Raw genomic sequence first — 17,262 nt, forward strand, 5'->3', positions numbered from 1 at the left:
TGTCAAATCCAAATCAAGTTAAGTTTACTGAAATGCGATAGATTACATCAGTACAGCGACAGTGTAAGAATGTTAATGCAAAAAGGAGAATGTCCACGCTGCTGAACAAACTAGATCATGACACACCATGTTTGAAATGGTGTGTTTCTATTCTACCACCATTATTTGTGAAACTGTTTATTCACCTTGAGTTGAAAGAAACAGGTGCAAGGTGATTTCCACGCACACTTCATGATAACTCAAAAAAACCAAATGGAGGCTGTTTTGTCCATTTTTTAATTATAATGCAAAGGACGGGGATGAATTCCTAACTTACAGTGTGACAAGGAAAAAACCTGTATTTTATACACTACGCCAGAGGGCAAATATCAATTTATGTAATGACTATCATCCTTGTTCACCATCCAAACCAAAAACATTTAAGCAAGGAATTTCTACTCAAAAAGTTATGGCTACTGTCTTTGATCAAAAAGGTCCATTCCTGATTAAGCTTTTATACCCCATGAAGCCACACTAAATGCTCATGCACACTGCAAAGCATTACAAAATTGTAGCAGCCTATTCAAACCCGCAGGAGGGACCTTTTGATTAACAGCATTTTGCTCCTCTATGACAATAAATGACTGCACAGCTGTACGGCCTCATGGTACTGAAAAAACAAGTCTTTTAATTTAAGCAGGAAAGTTTTTACCATCTAGCCCACAGCGCTGACCTGCTCTCTAGTGATTCCATCTATCCGCTCATCAAACCGAAAGATTTTTTGGGAGAAAGCATTTTAGAATTATGAAGACTAAATAACTGACCGATTATCTCAATGAACTGTCCACAAAGGAGAATGTTAAAATGATGCAGAAATACAAAAACTAGTCTGACTATGATAGATGCTTAAGATACGAACAAGACTGTATAGAAAAATTGCTCAAGACTGGTTTAAGTTACATAAAAAATTTTGTTCAAAAATCTTTGTGTTTTATTTTATTATCATAAAATGGGTACTACTTTCTGAACAACCTTTGTAAATTATGAAGGTGGACTGAAGGCAAGACCTACATTTATTATTTTACCATAAGTGAAGAAACCTGAACATACAGAAATAATTGATTTCTCTTCTTTCATTCTTTTAAAAGAAGAGAATGCAATATATATTTCATATTTCATTCTTAAAAGAAGATAATGCAATAAGCAACAATTTATGAAATTATGTCGTACTTGAAATTATCTCCTGTTTGGCACGTTCATTCACTCATATGGCATCTGAATGAGTTTTAAACCTAATGTGAGAAATAATTAATGAGTACTTGGCTTAACTATTTTACTTTACTCTATGTGTGAATTATAAAAACCATTTGAATTTCAGAAATACAGAGTATTAGAATGTATAAAATGATATTTGAAGAGTGGAGATCGGACCACATCAAATTAAAATAATCAACAATTTGTCCACCATATCTAACAGAATATCTTGACAATTTTAAGGAGAATTGAGAGAATCAATCGAGTGACATATTTAAATTGTCTTGAAATTCGATTAAAACACATAAATTAATTTCTCAAGTTTATATTTATTAAAAATCACTCGGAAAGTAACGTGTATATTCATCATTACAAAATTATTGAAAAAGTTAATAAATTAAAACTCAGAACAGATTAAGTTAAGTAATTATTTATTTACTGAAATAATGTTTACATTTTAAATATTTCATGACTGTAACAACAGTTTGATGAATATTTCACGTCACTCGCTCAATATTTACTCTTGAAACTAGTTTAAATTTATTCTCTCCCGGTTATGTAGCGGGCTGAAAAATAAATTAATCTTTGTTAGTCAATTTAAAATTTTTAATTGATTTTTTCTGTCAGAAGATTAACAGAATAGTTAGGCCTAAGATAGATTAAAAGATGGATATTGGGAACGAGGTTTCCATGCTTTTATTAAAAATAGATATAGATGTCATGACACGCATAGATCAGGGAAAATGAATTTTTAAATCTTTTAAAAAATATGATTTTTTGAATAAAATTAGTATTAGATCAAGTAATTTTCAAAAAAAGCACAAAAGAGAAATCTCTAGAAATTCCAAGAAATTTAGAGAATTTTGAAAAAAGCAATACCATTGTGTTCTTTATTTTGTATGAGGAATATAATTCAAATTATTTATTCCAAAATCTATTTCTAAAAAGTATGTAAGTATAAATACATGTAATAGCAACTATTCTTTCTTTTAATAGAACAATACAAATAAACTTGGGTGAATAAAATAAAACAAGGGAACAAAGAATAAAAAGGATTGTATATTACACCTCTTTTCAAAAAAAAAATCAATGTATATCTGTTGCAGGTGATGCAATTAAAATGAAATGCCACAAAAGATCCATCTACTCTCCTTCTTCATTGTCCATTACAATAACAGTAACATACCAAATATTCCAAAACAATTTTATTTGGTGTCTTACTGTATCCCACAATTTTTTATTCTGTTTACATGAAATTTTTTAAACACTAACAAATATACAACTTCATTTTTAAAATGCAATAGGTGGAAAGACAACATTTATGTACAAGAAACACCAAGTATAAGTCATCATGAAATTTAGCATCCATTCTTTGTGCAATGAGAAATCTAATAAGGGCAAAACAAGTTTATGTAGGTATTTATTGAACGGTTTATATGGGACTGACCAACAATATTCATTCTTCTCCTGAATATTTTTGTAAATAAAAAAGTCAAACAAAGGTCTAGTTCCAAGTAAAATGTCTGGGCATTTTAGTAACAAACACAGCCACTTCTGTAACTAATGTAAGAGTACTTCAAAGGACTCATGAAATCTGTAAGCATCCAAAATGCAAGCTTTGTAAAAAAAAGCACTGCTTTTAATGAAATACAAAAAGCAAGTTACTTGACAAAGATCTTCCAGCCTAGTAGATGAAATCTCATAGCATGAGTAAGTCGCTTTTACTTCCTGCTTGTTTAACTATTGTGAGCATTATTATGTTCGGAACAAAAGTTAAGACTAAAAAAAAGAAAATTCTTAAACCAAGTGGCACTCAAACACTTCTTAAACGAAACAGATGAACTAGCAATATCTTTTGGTGAAGAAACATTATTTGCTTGATGAAGCGATCGGTGAGAAAACAACTGGTACTGCTTAAAGAATGTTATCCACAATAACAAATTAAAGGGACAATTTTTGTTTTGTGAAGAACTGGAAGGAACAGATGACAAGGATGTATTAAATGTTATGAAAAAATACCTGATTTTTATGAATGTATCATGAAAATCTTGTGTCGGCCGGAGAACTGATGCTATTCCACATCTGGGTTTTCAAAGAGATTTCTATCATCGCCAAAAAAAGGAAAACCGAAACATTATCAGTGTCCATTATTTTCTACACTGAGGCATTAATTTAAAATGTTCTGAATTTATATTTGAATTTAGATGTTACAGTAAAAACAGTAAAATATATTATAAATAATCTATTTAAAATTGGGCTGCTTCATCATATGTTGTAAAAAGAAATGAACTAATATATCAAAAACGTGATACTTCATAATAAAGTCAGACAATTGAATCGGGGACATACTTTTAAGTGTTTCAGATGATGAATGAACATAAATTCTTTTTAAACAAAAACAAATTTTTCAACTTAATTACAGCAACCTGTTGTAAATAACTCAATGTTATCTGAAAAAGAAAATTCAATGCAGAGGTGTTTCTGAACAGTAACTATATAACTACTATAGCTTTGCTAAAAATAAGTCATTTATTCTTAAAAAATACATTATTTATCTCTACCAAACCAGACAACAGATCTGTTTTTACTCGATAGACTAGTTCAGTTTATGAGAAAGGCCTGATTATGTTTCCATAGCTGTTTTTAACAAATTAAAGAACAGTTTAACAAATTTTCCCACCAATTTATTAAATAATTTTTTTTCTGATAGGAACATAATATAATACATTTAATAGATAAATTTATACATAAATAATAAATTTCAATATAAGATAATTCATAAATATATAAAATAACAAAAAATAAATGTAATTAAGGTATATCCGTATTGATCATTTAAAATTACACATGAAATAATGTTAAGGTAAATATATTAAAAAATAAAAGATTACTACTTTATTCAGAAGGTACTATTGTTTGGGCACATGTTTACGTACACATTGAACAGGATGCAGAAAAGTCATAAGTATTATTTAAAGATTCACAACAAAGTAGTACTGTTTCTGGAAAAAAAAATCTTTTAATAGTATTTTAAATAAACTGGAGAGAAGATTTTTCAGCCTGTATGGCAATTTATTAAAAATAGTAGCGGAGTATAGTAAGGCCCTTTCTTATAAGCCAAAATATTGCAATGAGTTATATGAAAACAGTTCCATTCTACGGTTTGGTAAAACAGTTCCATTGTTTCTTTTGTCGTTAGTCATGTTTAACGTCGATATTTTTTACGAATAAGCAATAATTCTTTATAGCAAAGATTCAAAGTTAAAAATGGAATTAAAAAATCGAACAGAATAATATTACTCCATTGATGGTTTTTTTAAAAATACTAGTCAAACAACAATAGCAAAATACCCTGAATTTTCAGCATCCTCCTTAATGTATACATAAATATGCGCTCAAATAATTTTCAATAATAGTTTCTAAATTGCGATTTGTTTTGTAGTTATTCTTTAGTATTTTCATGTATATAATTTAATATTATTTCATGTGTTATATTTTAAATAATTAATGTGGACTTCAATAATCACATCTACTTTTTACCTAATTTATTTAACACATTCCTGATGCGATCTATACAATCTAATATATGTACTGATCAGAATAAAAGATTTATTTATATATTCATTATATCAGATAAGCTGCCTAACATTTCTTTATATTATTTTGTAGCAAATTATAGTTGTAAAATGTAAAAGAAAAAAGTACAACCTGAGCCTATAAGATCTAAAATTATAAATGCAGAACAAGACAGCTTTTTCATCGCTTAGGTTACAACATAAGTTATTCTCAAAAAAACAAGAATTTTTTTGACGGGTTAAATGAACATCCATAATAAAATTATTTTATCAAATGAAGTGACATAAGAAAAGTTAAAAATGTCTGATGTGATGGATGATCCTGGGAAACTTTACACGATCAGTCAAGTATGCTCTTGATGGTTTAGAAATAAAACATACGTTATATAAAATGTTCATGAATACATTCTGATCAGCAGATAAATAAAAATGTTTAAAGATATAAGCTCGCTTGAATGCAGCAATATATTTGTTTTCTGACTAATTTTCTTGAATATATAAGCAAAATATATTAAATAACAATAATGAAAAATAATTAACTATCTTCATATTACCCATTAATATAGATAATACAATTTAATGTTTCTTTTAAAATTTTGTCTGTAATAACAATCGAAGTTAAAAAAAAAATTTCCTCTACAAAATAAAAAAAGCTGGCCATGACCAAATACAGAGGAATGTACATGTATGCATACACATGCACATAGGTCTGTCTGACAAAAATAGTTTTTAACATTAGAATAAAAACTTTTTTCGCAGATTATTTACATTTTATTTAAATCTATTTTTTCTTTTTAATTTTTTTCTGAAAATGTCTCAAGGCACAAAATTAAAGAAAAGACCAATTTTTTTATGCTCTAATACATTCAGCTTAATCAGGCTCTACTATTGCCAAATTTCATCACTGATATTACTCACTGTTGCTGAAAAAGATAGGGAGGATAAGCCAGAGTGGGGATCATCCTGACCTTAGTCATAGTTGAGTGTGGAACGATAACAGATTTGAAAGCATTCAATGTCAAAGGGTGTTTGTTAGCTTGTGTGTGGGTCCACTAATGTCCACACACAAGTAAAATATTGCAGAACATTTTGAATAGCTTCTATGTGTGTTTTGGGAAATCGTCATCATCACACGGCAAATGTTACTGGCAAGAAAGAAGGCTTTTAAAACAGGAAATGTTCTTGATGTGCCGCGCAGCAGGAGGCCAAGAACTCAAGCCGAGACGTGTGCTGCTGTGGATGCATCGATTCAAGAATCACCGATGAAATCAATGCACAAACATTATGCAGAGTTAGGCAATCCAATATTGACAATGCAAGATCATATGAGGAATGACTTGAAAGTTAAATGTTTTCGTCCAGCCACAGTTAATGAGTAGAGTGAAAAATGGATCGACACATTTATGCACATCAGTTATTGTTTGAATGCTTTCAAAAATCAAACGATAAAAAGAACATCATGTTCTCAGACTAGTGTGTGATTTATCGAAGCTCTCTTAAACAAAATGATTCTTTCTGGGTAAAAGAAATACTCTTTTTTGAGGAAATCAAACACCACCCGCCTGATGTTATGATTTGGGCTGGGATGACAGCTGAACATTTTCCTTGGTCCTTAATTATCGATGAGTGGTCGCTTCCAGTATTAATGGCAAAAGGTGTTTACGCCAACGCGTAAAGTTTTTTTATTCCAATGAATTCAAGGTTATGGTCGAGTCTTGTAGTTTACAGGCTTGGTAATTTTATTTTGCATTTTTGTAAGGCTTATCTATGTGTATTTTAAAATAGGTTGTTTGGGTTTGTTTTCGATATCATTGCTCACAGTCTTCAGTTTGACTTGCTGATTGCATCATCATATTGGTGTCAACGTATTTCATATCTCGCATTATTTATTGCTGTTTGGTCTTAATAAATATATTTTTTCTTAAGTGTTTTTGTTCTCAACCAATTTCAATATTGTCATAGTTCCTAGAAGTCTATTTCTCTTTGTCTGCCCTGATGTCATTTCTCCAACTTGCGTATTCAAATTATTTTATCACTCTTACGTATTTCTTTAGTGGTCTGCTTGCTTGTAAATTATTTTTGTTATGTCTTCGTTCCCGAATTCCGCACGATTTCTATAATCGTTCTCATACTAACACTAAGACACTACTCTTGTTGTCAACACACTCTTCTGTCCATTGCTTTGTTCGCTTCCCCTACCTCTCACCACGCCAGCTTTGTGGTTATTCTAGTCCTGACTTTCACGTTGTGCGGTTCCGCAACGCTGATCCTTCCAGCCTTGGATGGATCAACTTGCAATTGTCTGTCTTGAATAATTGTTTAAATATTTTCATCGCATTCATACTCGCATAAATGTTGCGGTATTTCTCTGTCAAAATATTCTCTAGCTCTACTCGGCAGTGTCTCGTAACTTCACCGATCTCTATGTTTGGTTTTGCCTGGTTTCTTTGTCAAGTTTAATCTTCTTTCTTTACTGTTTAGCCTCCGGTAACTACCGTTTAGATAATTCTTCAGAGGATGAATGAGGATGATATGTATGAGTGTAGTCTTGTACATTCTCAGTTCGACCATTCCTGAGATGTGTGGTTAATTGAAACCCAACTACCAAAGAACACCGGCGGTATCCACGATCTAGTATTCAAATCCGTGTAAAAATAACTGGCTTTACTAGGACTTGAACGCTGGAACTCTCGACTTCCAAATCAGCTGATTTGGGAAGACGCGTTCACCACTAGACCAACCCGGTGGGTCTTGTCAAGTTTAATCTACAAATTCTGTATATTACGTCTATGTTGAAAGTGCTTCAATTACTACAAACTGCCAATTCTATCGACGCCGAATCTTCTCTAGCTGCTGATTATATTTTCATCGATGCAGAATCTCCAAACTTGTTGCTACATATCTGAGATGCTACGTATTATTCTACCTCTAAACCACATCTCACCCCTGCATTCCTGATACACCACTGCAGACTACGCCCAGGATTACTGTATGTATTCATTTACCTTCATTCACGAGTTCGTCTCTTGCTAATATTTGTGTGATACAGGCAAGTTCAATTTTCATTATTTATTACGTTAAAGTTATTTTATCATTAAAATTTGTGGAACATTCAGTTAATCGTACATTATCTCTTCTCTTAAATTAATCTAAAGAAAATTACTCCTGTTGTGAAGTTATGTTTTAGGACTTCTTTGCAATTTTATATTTTCAAAAAACCATACTACTAAAATGAACTCTATTATATGTTTAATTATTTCAATTTGATTATTGTAATTAATTCCTTTTGGACTAGAATATTATTGTGGCCTTTTTTCTATACTAAACTAGAATTACATGTTTTAATTATTTAATGATAAGTTTGTTGTTCCTAAATCAGGAAAGGCCAGTGCCAATAATTAAGATTTACTGTAATTTATTTTTCTAAGCTAATGACATTTGTTCATTGCTAATTTTTCAATATTACAGCATATGTCAGTAATGCAATAGTTTTCCAGTCATGCTATGTTTATTGATGTTATGTTTTTCTAGGTATATAATTGTAAATATGGTGTTTTATGTTCTCTTGTTTTCAGGCTTTGTTACATTGTGTATTTAAAAAATGTATATTCATGTATTTTTTCATTTAACATCGTTGTTCATATGTTGATTCAGCTGATATTTTAAGTATCATTAAGTCATGTTAATTTCATAATTTCTTTTTTTTTAAGGTTATGATTTAACTTAAGTTCATTTGTTTTCTTTCCAATTAAAGTCCAATTTCTTTTGGCAAATACGAGCTGTGTGTTTTTTGTTAACTTTACCCAACAAAAGGGATAGCTGACGTCATTACATTTCAACAAGACAGTACTCCAGCGCATTTCGCTTTGAATGTCTGTAGACGGCTCAATGAATTTTTCCCAAATCACTGAATCAGACACGGGTCAGAAAGAGTTATCGGCACAATTGCCTTGGCCAGGAAGAAGCCCTGACCTCACCACACCTGACAATGCACCCTGGGATTTTGTAAAAGAAGAGATCCCAAAATGCAGATATGTCAACAACAAGCAGCTCCAAGATGCTGTTCAGTGAGCATTTGAAATGATCACCTCAGACTGGTATTGCAGATGAACAACCGGACGGAGGCGCATACATAGCGGAACCCACACAAACGTTTTAGATCCATAGAAAGTTAGCTGCACTTATCCTAATAATTTCATAACATAAAGGGACTTCCTGCCCACAGCGTATATATAATTCCCTATTATATACTGCCTCTAGCTGCTCTACAGTATAACGCTATAGTCGGGAAAGTAAAAAGAATTATGAACATCAGTCTGCTTGATAAATAGAACTGAAAATACATTACAAAAAAATATTTTTAAAATATTCTCCAGTCAACTTGAGAATCTGTTTTTTTATAGAATCAGCTAACAAAAGAATAATCAGCATAAATCTGAAAGTAGAATAAGATCAGGGAAAATGGGTTATGTATCGATTAGGTGAACACAAATTTTGAGTAGATAACAATCCCATTTGAAAAAAAAGAAATGAAATAGGTAAAAAAAGAAAAAAAGAAATAGGTAGAAGAACCTGTTTAGAGAGGGTATCATTCACAACATGTCATACTTTAGAGCAAAGAAGAAAAATCTTAGACGACTAAGAAAGTATGTAATCAATTTTTTTTGTGGGAATATAAAGAATTTACAGTTGTCATCTTTTTACAGACCATATTTTCTTGTCAGGAAGTTCCCACATCCATATTTATTATACCTTTAATATCTTATGAAGAGAAAAATATTTTCACTAGGAACTTTGGTACTTTATATGAGGATCATTCAATAATTAAAGAGTCAAATGACTGTAGAAAAATTATTATTTATTCAATGAAATTAATGTTACTTTTTAAGATAATTCTCAGCTACATTTAGCCACTAGTCTCTCTGTACATTTTCTTATTCCAGTAGTAAAGTAATATTCACCTCAGTGTCTGAACAATTCTTGCACTGCATTCTCAACCAACTCATTGTTCCTGAACACAATGCCAAATAAAGATTGTTTGACAGAACCAAACAAAAAGAAATCTCATTGTGCTAGATTGAGGCTATAAGGTGGATGTGACAGCACCACCCAACCCAATTTTTGAATGGCCTCCTCTCTAAATTAGAATTTAAAGAATTTTTATTTGTTACAGATAAAATTGTTTGGATAAAGTACAGTGAAAATTAAGGATCTTTTATTTAATTTTTATCCCTGATAATTAATTCAATTGGTTGCAGTTGGACATATACTCGTTTGACAGACGGTAGAATGATAGCAACACTAACATGAATGTTTATTATTAAATTTCCATGTTTACAAAAAAAAAAACAATATTTTTATTCTTGTTACTTTATGAACTTTTACAGGGAATTTTCAAGTCATCTCAATTTAATTTTCTTTCTTTCTTTAAAGTATGTGTAAAATAAGTCTCATAAAGCTATGTACATAAAAAATCATTCGGTTACAAATCAAAACAATAAAAACGGAATGTTCCTGGTAATTTAAAAATTATAGTTGAGTAGAATTTTAAAAATTTAGATACATGCAATATTTATGTAATAATGAACGCAATTTGTAAATCAGGAAACTAAATTTCAAACAATAATCAAAGTAGGTAAATTTGGTTCATTTTTATTACAGCCATTCTACAAGTATATGAAATCCACCAAGACATTACTCTCCAGCAATAACTATATTCTGCTATTTTTAAATTGTATGCCTGAAAATGATTTTATTCCTATGATTGTGATCAGTGATTCCACTAAACTGTACTGTGATATTATCTACATCCATATTTATACTGTAATAACTGCAAAGTTAGGGTAAGCTTTAGAGCCTCAAAAAAAGTAGACTGTATGCAACAATGAACTTCATCTTGAAAAGTTGAGAGATCTACTTCCAACTCTGACCGAATACTTGCATCGTAAAAAGAAATAATATAACCGATTGACGTGTAATCCACCAATCACCATAACTAAAATTTTACCCAACAGAAAGATTTTAACTTATTGACAGACTTTGAAGATCAAAAGAGACTAACTGTTCTCTCTTAAATGCCTATTCAGCTTCCACAGTAAATACTATTCAAATCTTCTATAACTTTCTTGCTCGCTTTGAACTTTCAATACGTCTAAGAATAAACCTTGTCTGGTATACAATTAATAAAGACGGGAACTTTTTTCATTCATTAACTCATTTAAATACATCGCTTATCGCAATGTATTCTGAAACTAAAAACCAAACAATGTATTCTGATTCCGAAACTTAAAAGCCTAGTTCTTTTCCTAGATACAATTTAGATTTCAATTACGGTTATTAAAGATAAAAATATATGTAAAAATATATATATTTATCACCTTTCTCCCACAGCATGTTTGTTGTTTTGATGATGCTTGTGCTGCACAAATAGTTTGTCTGCCACTTTGCACTGTATTAGGTTTATTCTGAAAAAACAAATTATACTTGAGTTAAATTTTACTTACAGACATTTTTTCCTCTACTTTCTGCAATCATCATTTTATCTTAATATATTTGCTACAGCCTTCATCATCTTAATTATTTGTTTAAATAATTCTGATCATTGTCTTCACCTTCATTTTTGTATTTTTTTATTTTTCCTTCAACTATTGCGACCAATCAAAATACTTCAATATTTAGTATTCATAATAGTATTATCTACTATATATTGTCTACTTTAATATATGTGGTAATATTATCTTAATACTCCCAGCTACATTCTTACTGTTAGCTAAAGGTCATAATATGACTTTTTCAAATAAAAATTTGTTATAGCCTTATCTGTCTTCAATCCATTACAAAAACCCTTCAGTTATAACTTTATGAATCTATTTAAATGTTAACATTCTTCTTCGACACTAACCAAATTTTTAAAACCCAATAATATTTTTCCTATTTTGCATGTTGGTTTTTCTATTATGTTTTCCTACTTTGTTTTGTGGTTACTTCAAGTTAATATTTATACAAATTTATTATAGCAAGAAATTTCTTCACTGATGAAAACTCACTTTTTTATGCTAACCTAATTAATTATGATGTTTAGCCTGCTTCTGATTATATTTTTCTATCATACCTTGTAATATTTTATGCTGCTTCTATGAAAGCTGTTCTATGATACATGTTTCTGCATTGCAGTGGAAAAAAATATCCAGCTCTGCCACGCATTGCTATTAATATCTATTGCCTTTTATATAAGATATCTATGCAACTATTCTTTTTAATCACAATCAAACAAAGCAAGTTAGATTTTAAAAATAACTTGAATTTAGTAAATAAACAGAATAATTCTAAAAACAAGTGATTTTTTTATATTTTAAAACATTTCACGGTTAAATGTTTTTTAAAAACAGTAACAATTATATAAAAAATGATCATCCTTTTTCCTAATTAAAACATCATTTTAAAAAATATTTGAGAAGTAATGTGACAGGATTCCCAACGAATTTTAAGATTCATTTTTGCTGACTTTTCCTATCAATTTAGTAAAAATTTTCTGACTCATAATGTTATGCTACTGCCATTTACTCTACAAAATATATAGATATTCTATATTTTTTGCAGCCTCCACCATCCCTATAGCTGCCCAACTCATGCCTTTTTTTTATTATTTATTATTACATTCATTTTTAAAGTTTATTTTTTAACGATTTTTTACAATGTAAATTAAAATTTGGCTATTTTTGTGATAAATTGTTTCAGTAAATTACATTGCAAAGTACAAAAAAACAACGATATTTAATAAGCTACTTGGATAAAAATGAGCATCACAGTAACTAAAAGTAACAGAGATAAATAACAACTAACTAAAAATTAACCGAAGCAATTTTTTAAATAATCGGCTTGCATCTAAAATCGCTTAAAAACTTTTCACAAAAACTAGCCAACATTTCTTTTAAAAGTAAACAAAAAACAATATTTCTTGATTTAATTTGAAAAACCATGCTCGTCTGTGCACGTGTTGATGCTTCACTATCGTCTAATGCTTGCTTACGCCCATTTAAAAGTTTATTCATGATTCTGAATAAATCTACTGTCGTGAATTTTAAATACAGTGAATTGCAATTAACACAGAAATTACAACAAACACATGCACAATAGATTCGAGAGCGATCAAAATATTGACTCGACTGAAATTGGCTGGAATTGAACAAGGTGCATCATTTATACACATTTGTGCAGATGGTCTCACAGAGATTCCAGAATATTCAAATCGGAACTGCTCATAAAGCCACAAGAATGTCCGATATGGTGAAAGTAAGACAAAGAGCAACAGAGAAGCATCAATTCTGCTTCATATATCAATAAATGCCAAATATCAATAAATTTTGGTAAAAATCCCATTTCATAGTACACAATTTGCCATTAAATTTGTGATTTTTACATACTGATTGTGGTAAGTGAAAATACACTTGGAAAATGATTTAGGATGATTAATGACACAAGGGATTTTGGCAAGGGCCTTAGTCGCTATCCATCTCTACATAATAAAATTTCTATATAATGTTGTACAGAAAATGTATGTCTGAAATTTCCTCATGTTTCAAAATCATAAATTTATAAGTTCACAAATGAATTCTTGTGAATTCACCTCAAGAAATCTTTAAGTGACCAGAAGTTCAACATCGATGTGAAATAAAAACATCAAGGATAGTTTCAAGTCACAGACAATGGAATTCTACAACAAGATATCTACAAAATTGGTGCCAAGATCAAATTTTTTTCAGTTTGCACCATAACTATAATGAAGCATACGTTGAGATATATAGAATTTAATGGTAAAAATAGATTCAATTGTTTTTCCACCATGTACTATTTTTAATCGCCAAATGGTAAAATTAAATGAATGCATCTAAACATCATAACTTACCAAAAGAGGTGTAAATTGTAAATAAGTATTAACCAAAAAATTTTTTTTTACATAAATAGCGCAACAGTATAGTACAATTTAAGTGTAGGTATAATTTTACATATAAGGTTGTTAATATTAAATTTAATACTTTCATAAACCTTTGTTTCTTTCCACTCATTATATTCACTCCATATTACACATTATACTCCAGTCTAATTACTCTACATACTAGTTAAAATTATGTAGCTGCAACAGTCACACAACAAACTAAATTTCATATCTAAATATTAGTTACCTTATATCCACAAACACATGGTGTAAATGGCTGTTGTGGTGATGATTGTCTTTGTTGTTGTTGTTGTTGATGTTGATGTTGATATGGTAGGGGTGATGGCAACATTCTTGCAGTTTGTTGTGCACCTGCTTCATCAAACTGTAAAATAAATTACAACATATTTATTATTTTTCATTTGAAACTCAAATCTCTGTAGACCATAAATCTGATCATACATTTTGGTATATATAACATTTTCGTAAAAATTTTAATTGAAAAATCAGAAGTATACTTACTAGATCCAAAATTTTAATTTTTTTCCAGGCCACTTTGTTAAAATGGTAATATTATAAATTAAAATGGTAAGGGAATAATATTACATTAATAAACAAAATAATATAATATCTTAGAAGTATTTCCAAAATATTGAATAAGAATGATGCAAGATTAGGTCAATATTGATATATTGAATGCAATATGAAACCTAAAATATAATTTGTTCAAATCCCTACAAAAGATTAGGGGGTAGAAAACTTTTAAATTCACTTAACATTTTTAAATTACATACTTTATAAAATAAACTTTTAAATTAATTTTTTTTTAATTACTAAGCAGCAAGGCTGTTTACATTATTAGTAAGCTAAACAAATGTTATTTTAATCCCTCATTTTCCAAAAACTTGTATTATATAATGTATTATATAGTTGTTTTGTAAAAGAAAAATAAATTCTCAACTTAACTTTTGTTATATATTCTATATAGAATTTTTTCCAGAACTAAAATCTAGCTAACGTTGAAATATAATACTTTAAAATATTCATTATTAGTAATATTAAATCCACAATTAAAATATAATAGTATTTAATTAAGAGATAAAATTATGATTAATATACAGAATTATCATCTTAACAATACCTTATATAACCAATGATTACATAAAACCTGTGGGTGCAATAGTATAATTTTGTTAATGAGCTGAATTTGGTGGTGCTGCTGATAAACCTTATTACTAACAAGTATATTACTACAATTATTGCAGTATTTTAAAATTAATTGAATGATCTACAACCAAAGATAGATTATAACACGATAGATAGATCATGTTATCTGTAGATATATAGATAACATAATACTCTTTTACAGTGGTGACACCAAGTAGTGAAAACAACTCCAAATGATAAAAATCAAAACAACACACGCTGCTGAATATGAAAAAGTGAAAAGCATAACATTTTTGGACTTTACAAACACAGAACATCTTTATAGATACACGTTCACAATCTAGAGAAAGCTTAACACAACTGATGAATTCATCATGTACACCTCAACTCAATGGGCATAGCCAGTATTTTCTCCAGGGGGGAGGGGCAGAAATAAGGTAACATTTTTTGTTAAAAAATAGTTTTATTTTTTAACATTTGAAAACGCTAAAAGTGATTAGTTGCTATTTGAGCCTATCTAAATCTTATTTCAGTACTACCCTACAAGAATTCTGACTAAATCTTGACAAAATTTCTTTCTCACATTTATTTTTAACTTCCAGAACCCTCCTTTTATGCACATTCATCATACAACAAAGACAACAAGCCGATTTTCTGTCATTGTTGAGCGTAACCAAGTTTTTACTCTGAATAAGATGCTGAAGGATCTTTTGATAATGCATGTTTGCAGGGCTGTGCAAGTGAGATAGAGCACCTGTTTTATGGACAAGTTGAACAATTGGGTTTCTTTAAACTAGTGCAGCTAGTTCTATCTCCTATCTCCTTCAGTTTAACATTTGGCACATTTCTTCCTTTCCATTGGTTGTACCAAAGTTCAGCTTCACTGAGCAAATCATTCAAATTGTAACTACAAAAACTTGTAGTTTTTTAAATTCTCATATGTCACATCATGCATCACATGAGGGTACAATGGAAGCAATGAGAATGCGGGCAAGTCCTCCTCAGAAAAACGCTGTTCAAGAGACATTATTAATGAATCTATGAACAGAATAATAATTAGTGATCTCCAAAACTCACTAGGAGTCATCGTGGATGGATTCCCACGATGTTTCTACTGATTTGACTTGCGGCATATCGAAATCTACTCCAAGATGCTCAGTGATTGTTTCAGCCTCTGCTCTAACACTTTCATTTTCAACAACCGCACTTCCGCTGCGTTTTCTCATGATGTCTGTGATGTACAAATAAAACACTGAAATAAGTCCACACTTGTTGACTGAGGAGTCAGCTCCCTGTCTTAGCCTTCTCCGAAGGCATCAGATACCTACTAGCTCTTCCACTAAGCCCCCTAGAACTACTCTACCAAACTCATGGAAGTACGAAACCCCGCACCTTACTCTATTGCCACCTGAAACGTATGTGCCCACTTACAAATACGATTTAATTACATCGCCATGCTATGACAGCAACATAAGTTACTGATTGGAGTGCAAACCAAAAACAAGTCCCAGAGGACCTCACATCTGGTCCATTCAGGAGCTGAGTATAACCTCTAATCTCCCACTTCAGCTTCAACTTTGGGGCTGGCTTGGATAAACTACAAAGTTGTTTGCAATTACAGTTTCCTTATTTGCCCTTAATAAGTGCACTCCAATTCAACCAAGAATTGCCACATTATAAACACTAATAATTAATTCTGATTTTGTAGCAGCACAATGCATTTGAAGGGCAGCTTTTCTCGTTGCATTGTTACCATCTGTTGATAGTTTTTCAAGCGCCATAACGATTTGCAAATACTGTTTCTTGAATGTGGCAATACTTTCATATTTTTGAGACCAACAGGTTACGCAGACCATTGGTATATTCGGTATGCATTATCAACGAAGGGTCAATTCTCAAAAGAATCTTATTATTTCTTTTATTGTGGAGAACGTATTTCGTATCATTGTTATTTTTTTTTGAGTCATTTACAACTAAACGCAATTTGTAACTAGCACAGTAAAAGTATAATTTTCTGGACATCACCATCCTTTCCTGCCATATTGGAACACCCATCGTATACTTGTCCGATGCACTTTTCAAGGCCTACCTTCTCTACAACCTTGTTAATTGTAGATGCTACATATTTTTCATCCATGTCAGTCAACTCTACAAAACCTAGAAATTCCTCATGAACCATCATCTTTTCTTCGTCAGAAAATCTAATCCCAATGGACAGTTCCTCTTTCCCTGATATGTCACTGCTCTCGTCTGCCGGGATACAGTAAGCAAATGCTTTCATTATGTCAGTAGTGATGTCTCTAATGACGTCCCCACATAGGCCTATTATTTCATTTTGAATCCATAGTGACA

At 30.6% G+C, this 17,262-nt stretch overlaps 1 protein-coding gene across 1 annotated transcript in view; it reads right to left on the reverse strand.

Moving 5' to 3' along the window:
* Window positions 1-9,051: 9,051 nt before the first annotated feature.
* LOC142328381 (uncharacterized) overlaps window positions 9,052-17,262 on the reverse strand; it is a 38,476-nt gene continuing 30,265 nt past the window's right edge. The window contains exons 5-7 of the mRNA XM_075372088.1: window positions 13,991-14,128; window positions 11,186-11,272; window positions 9,052-9,141 (exon numbers count right to left, since the gene is read on the reverse strand). Of these exons, the coding sequence (XP_075228203.1) occupies window positions 9,052-9,141; window positions 11,186-11,272; window positions 13,991-14,128 (315 nt within the window). The remainder of the gene's footprint in view (window positions 9,142-11,185; window positions 11,273-13,990; window positions 14,129-17,262) is intronic.

Source organism: Lycorma delicatula, chromosome 7 (assembly GCF_047948215.1).
Source record: "Lycorma delicatula isolate Av1 chromosome 7, ASM4794821v1, whole genome shotgun sequence".
Lineage (NCBI taxonomy): Eukaryota > Metazoa > Arthropoda > Insecta > Hemiptera > Fulgoridae > Lycorma > Lycorma delicatula.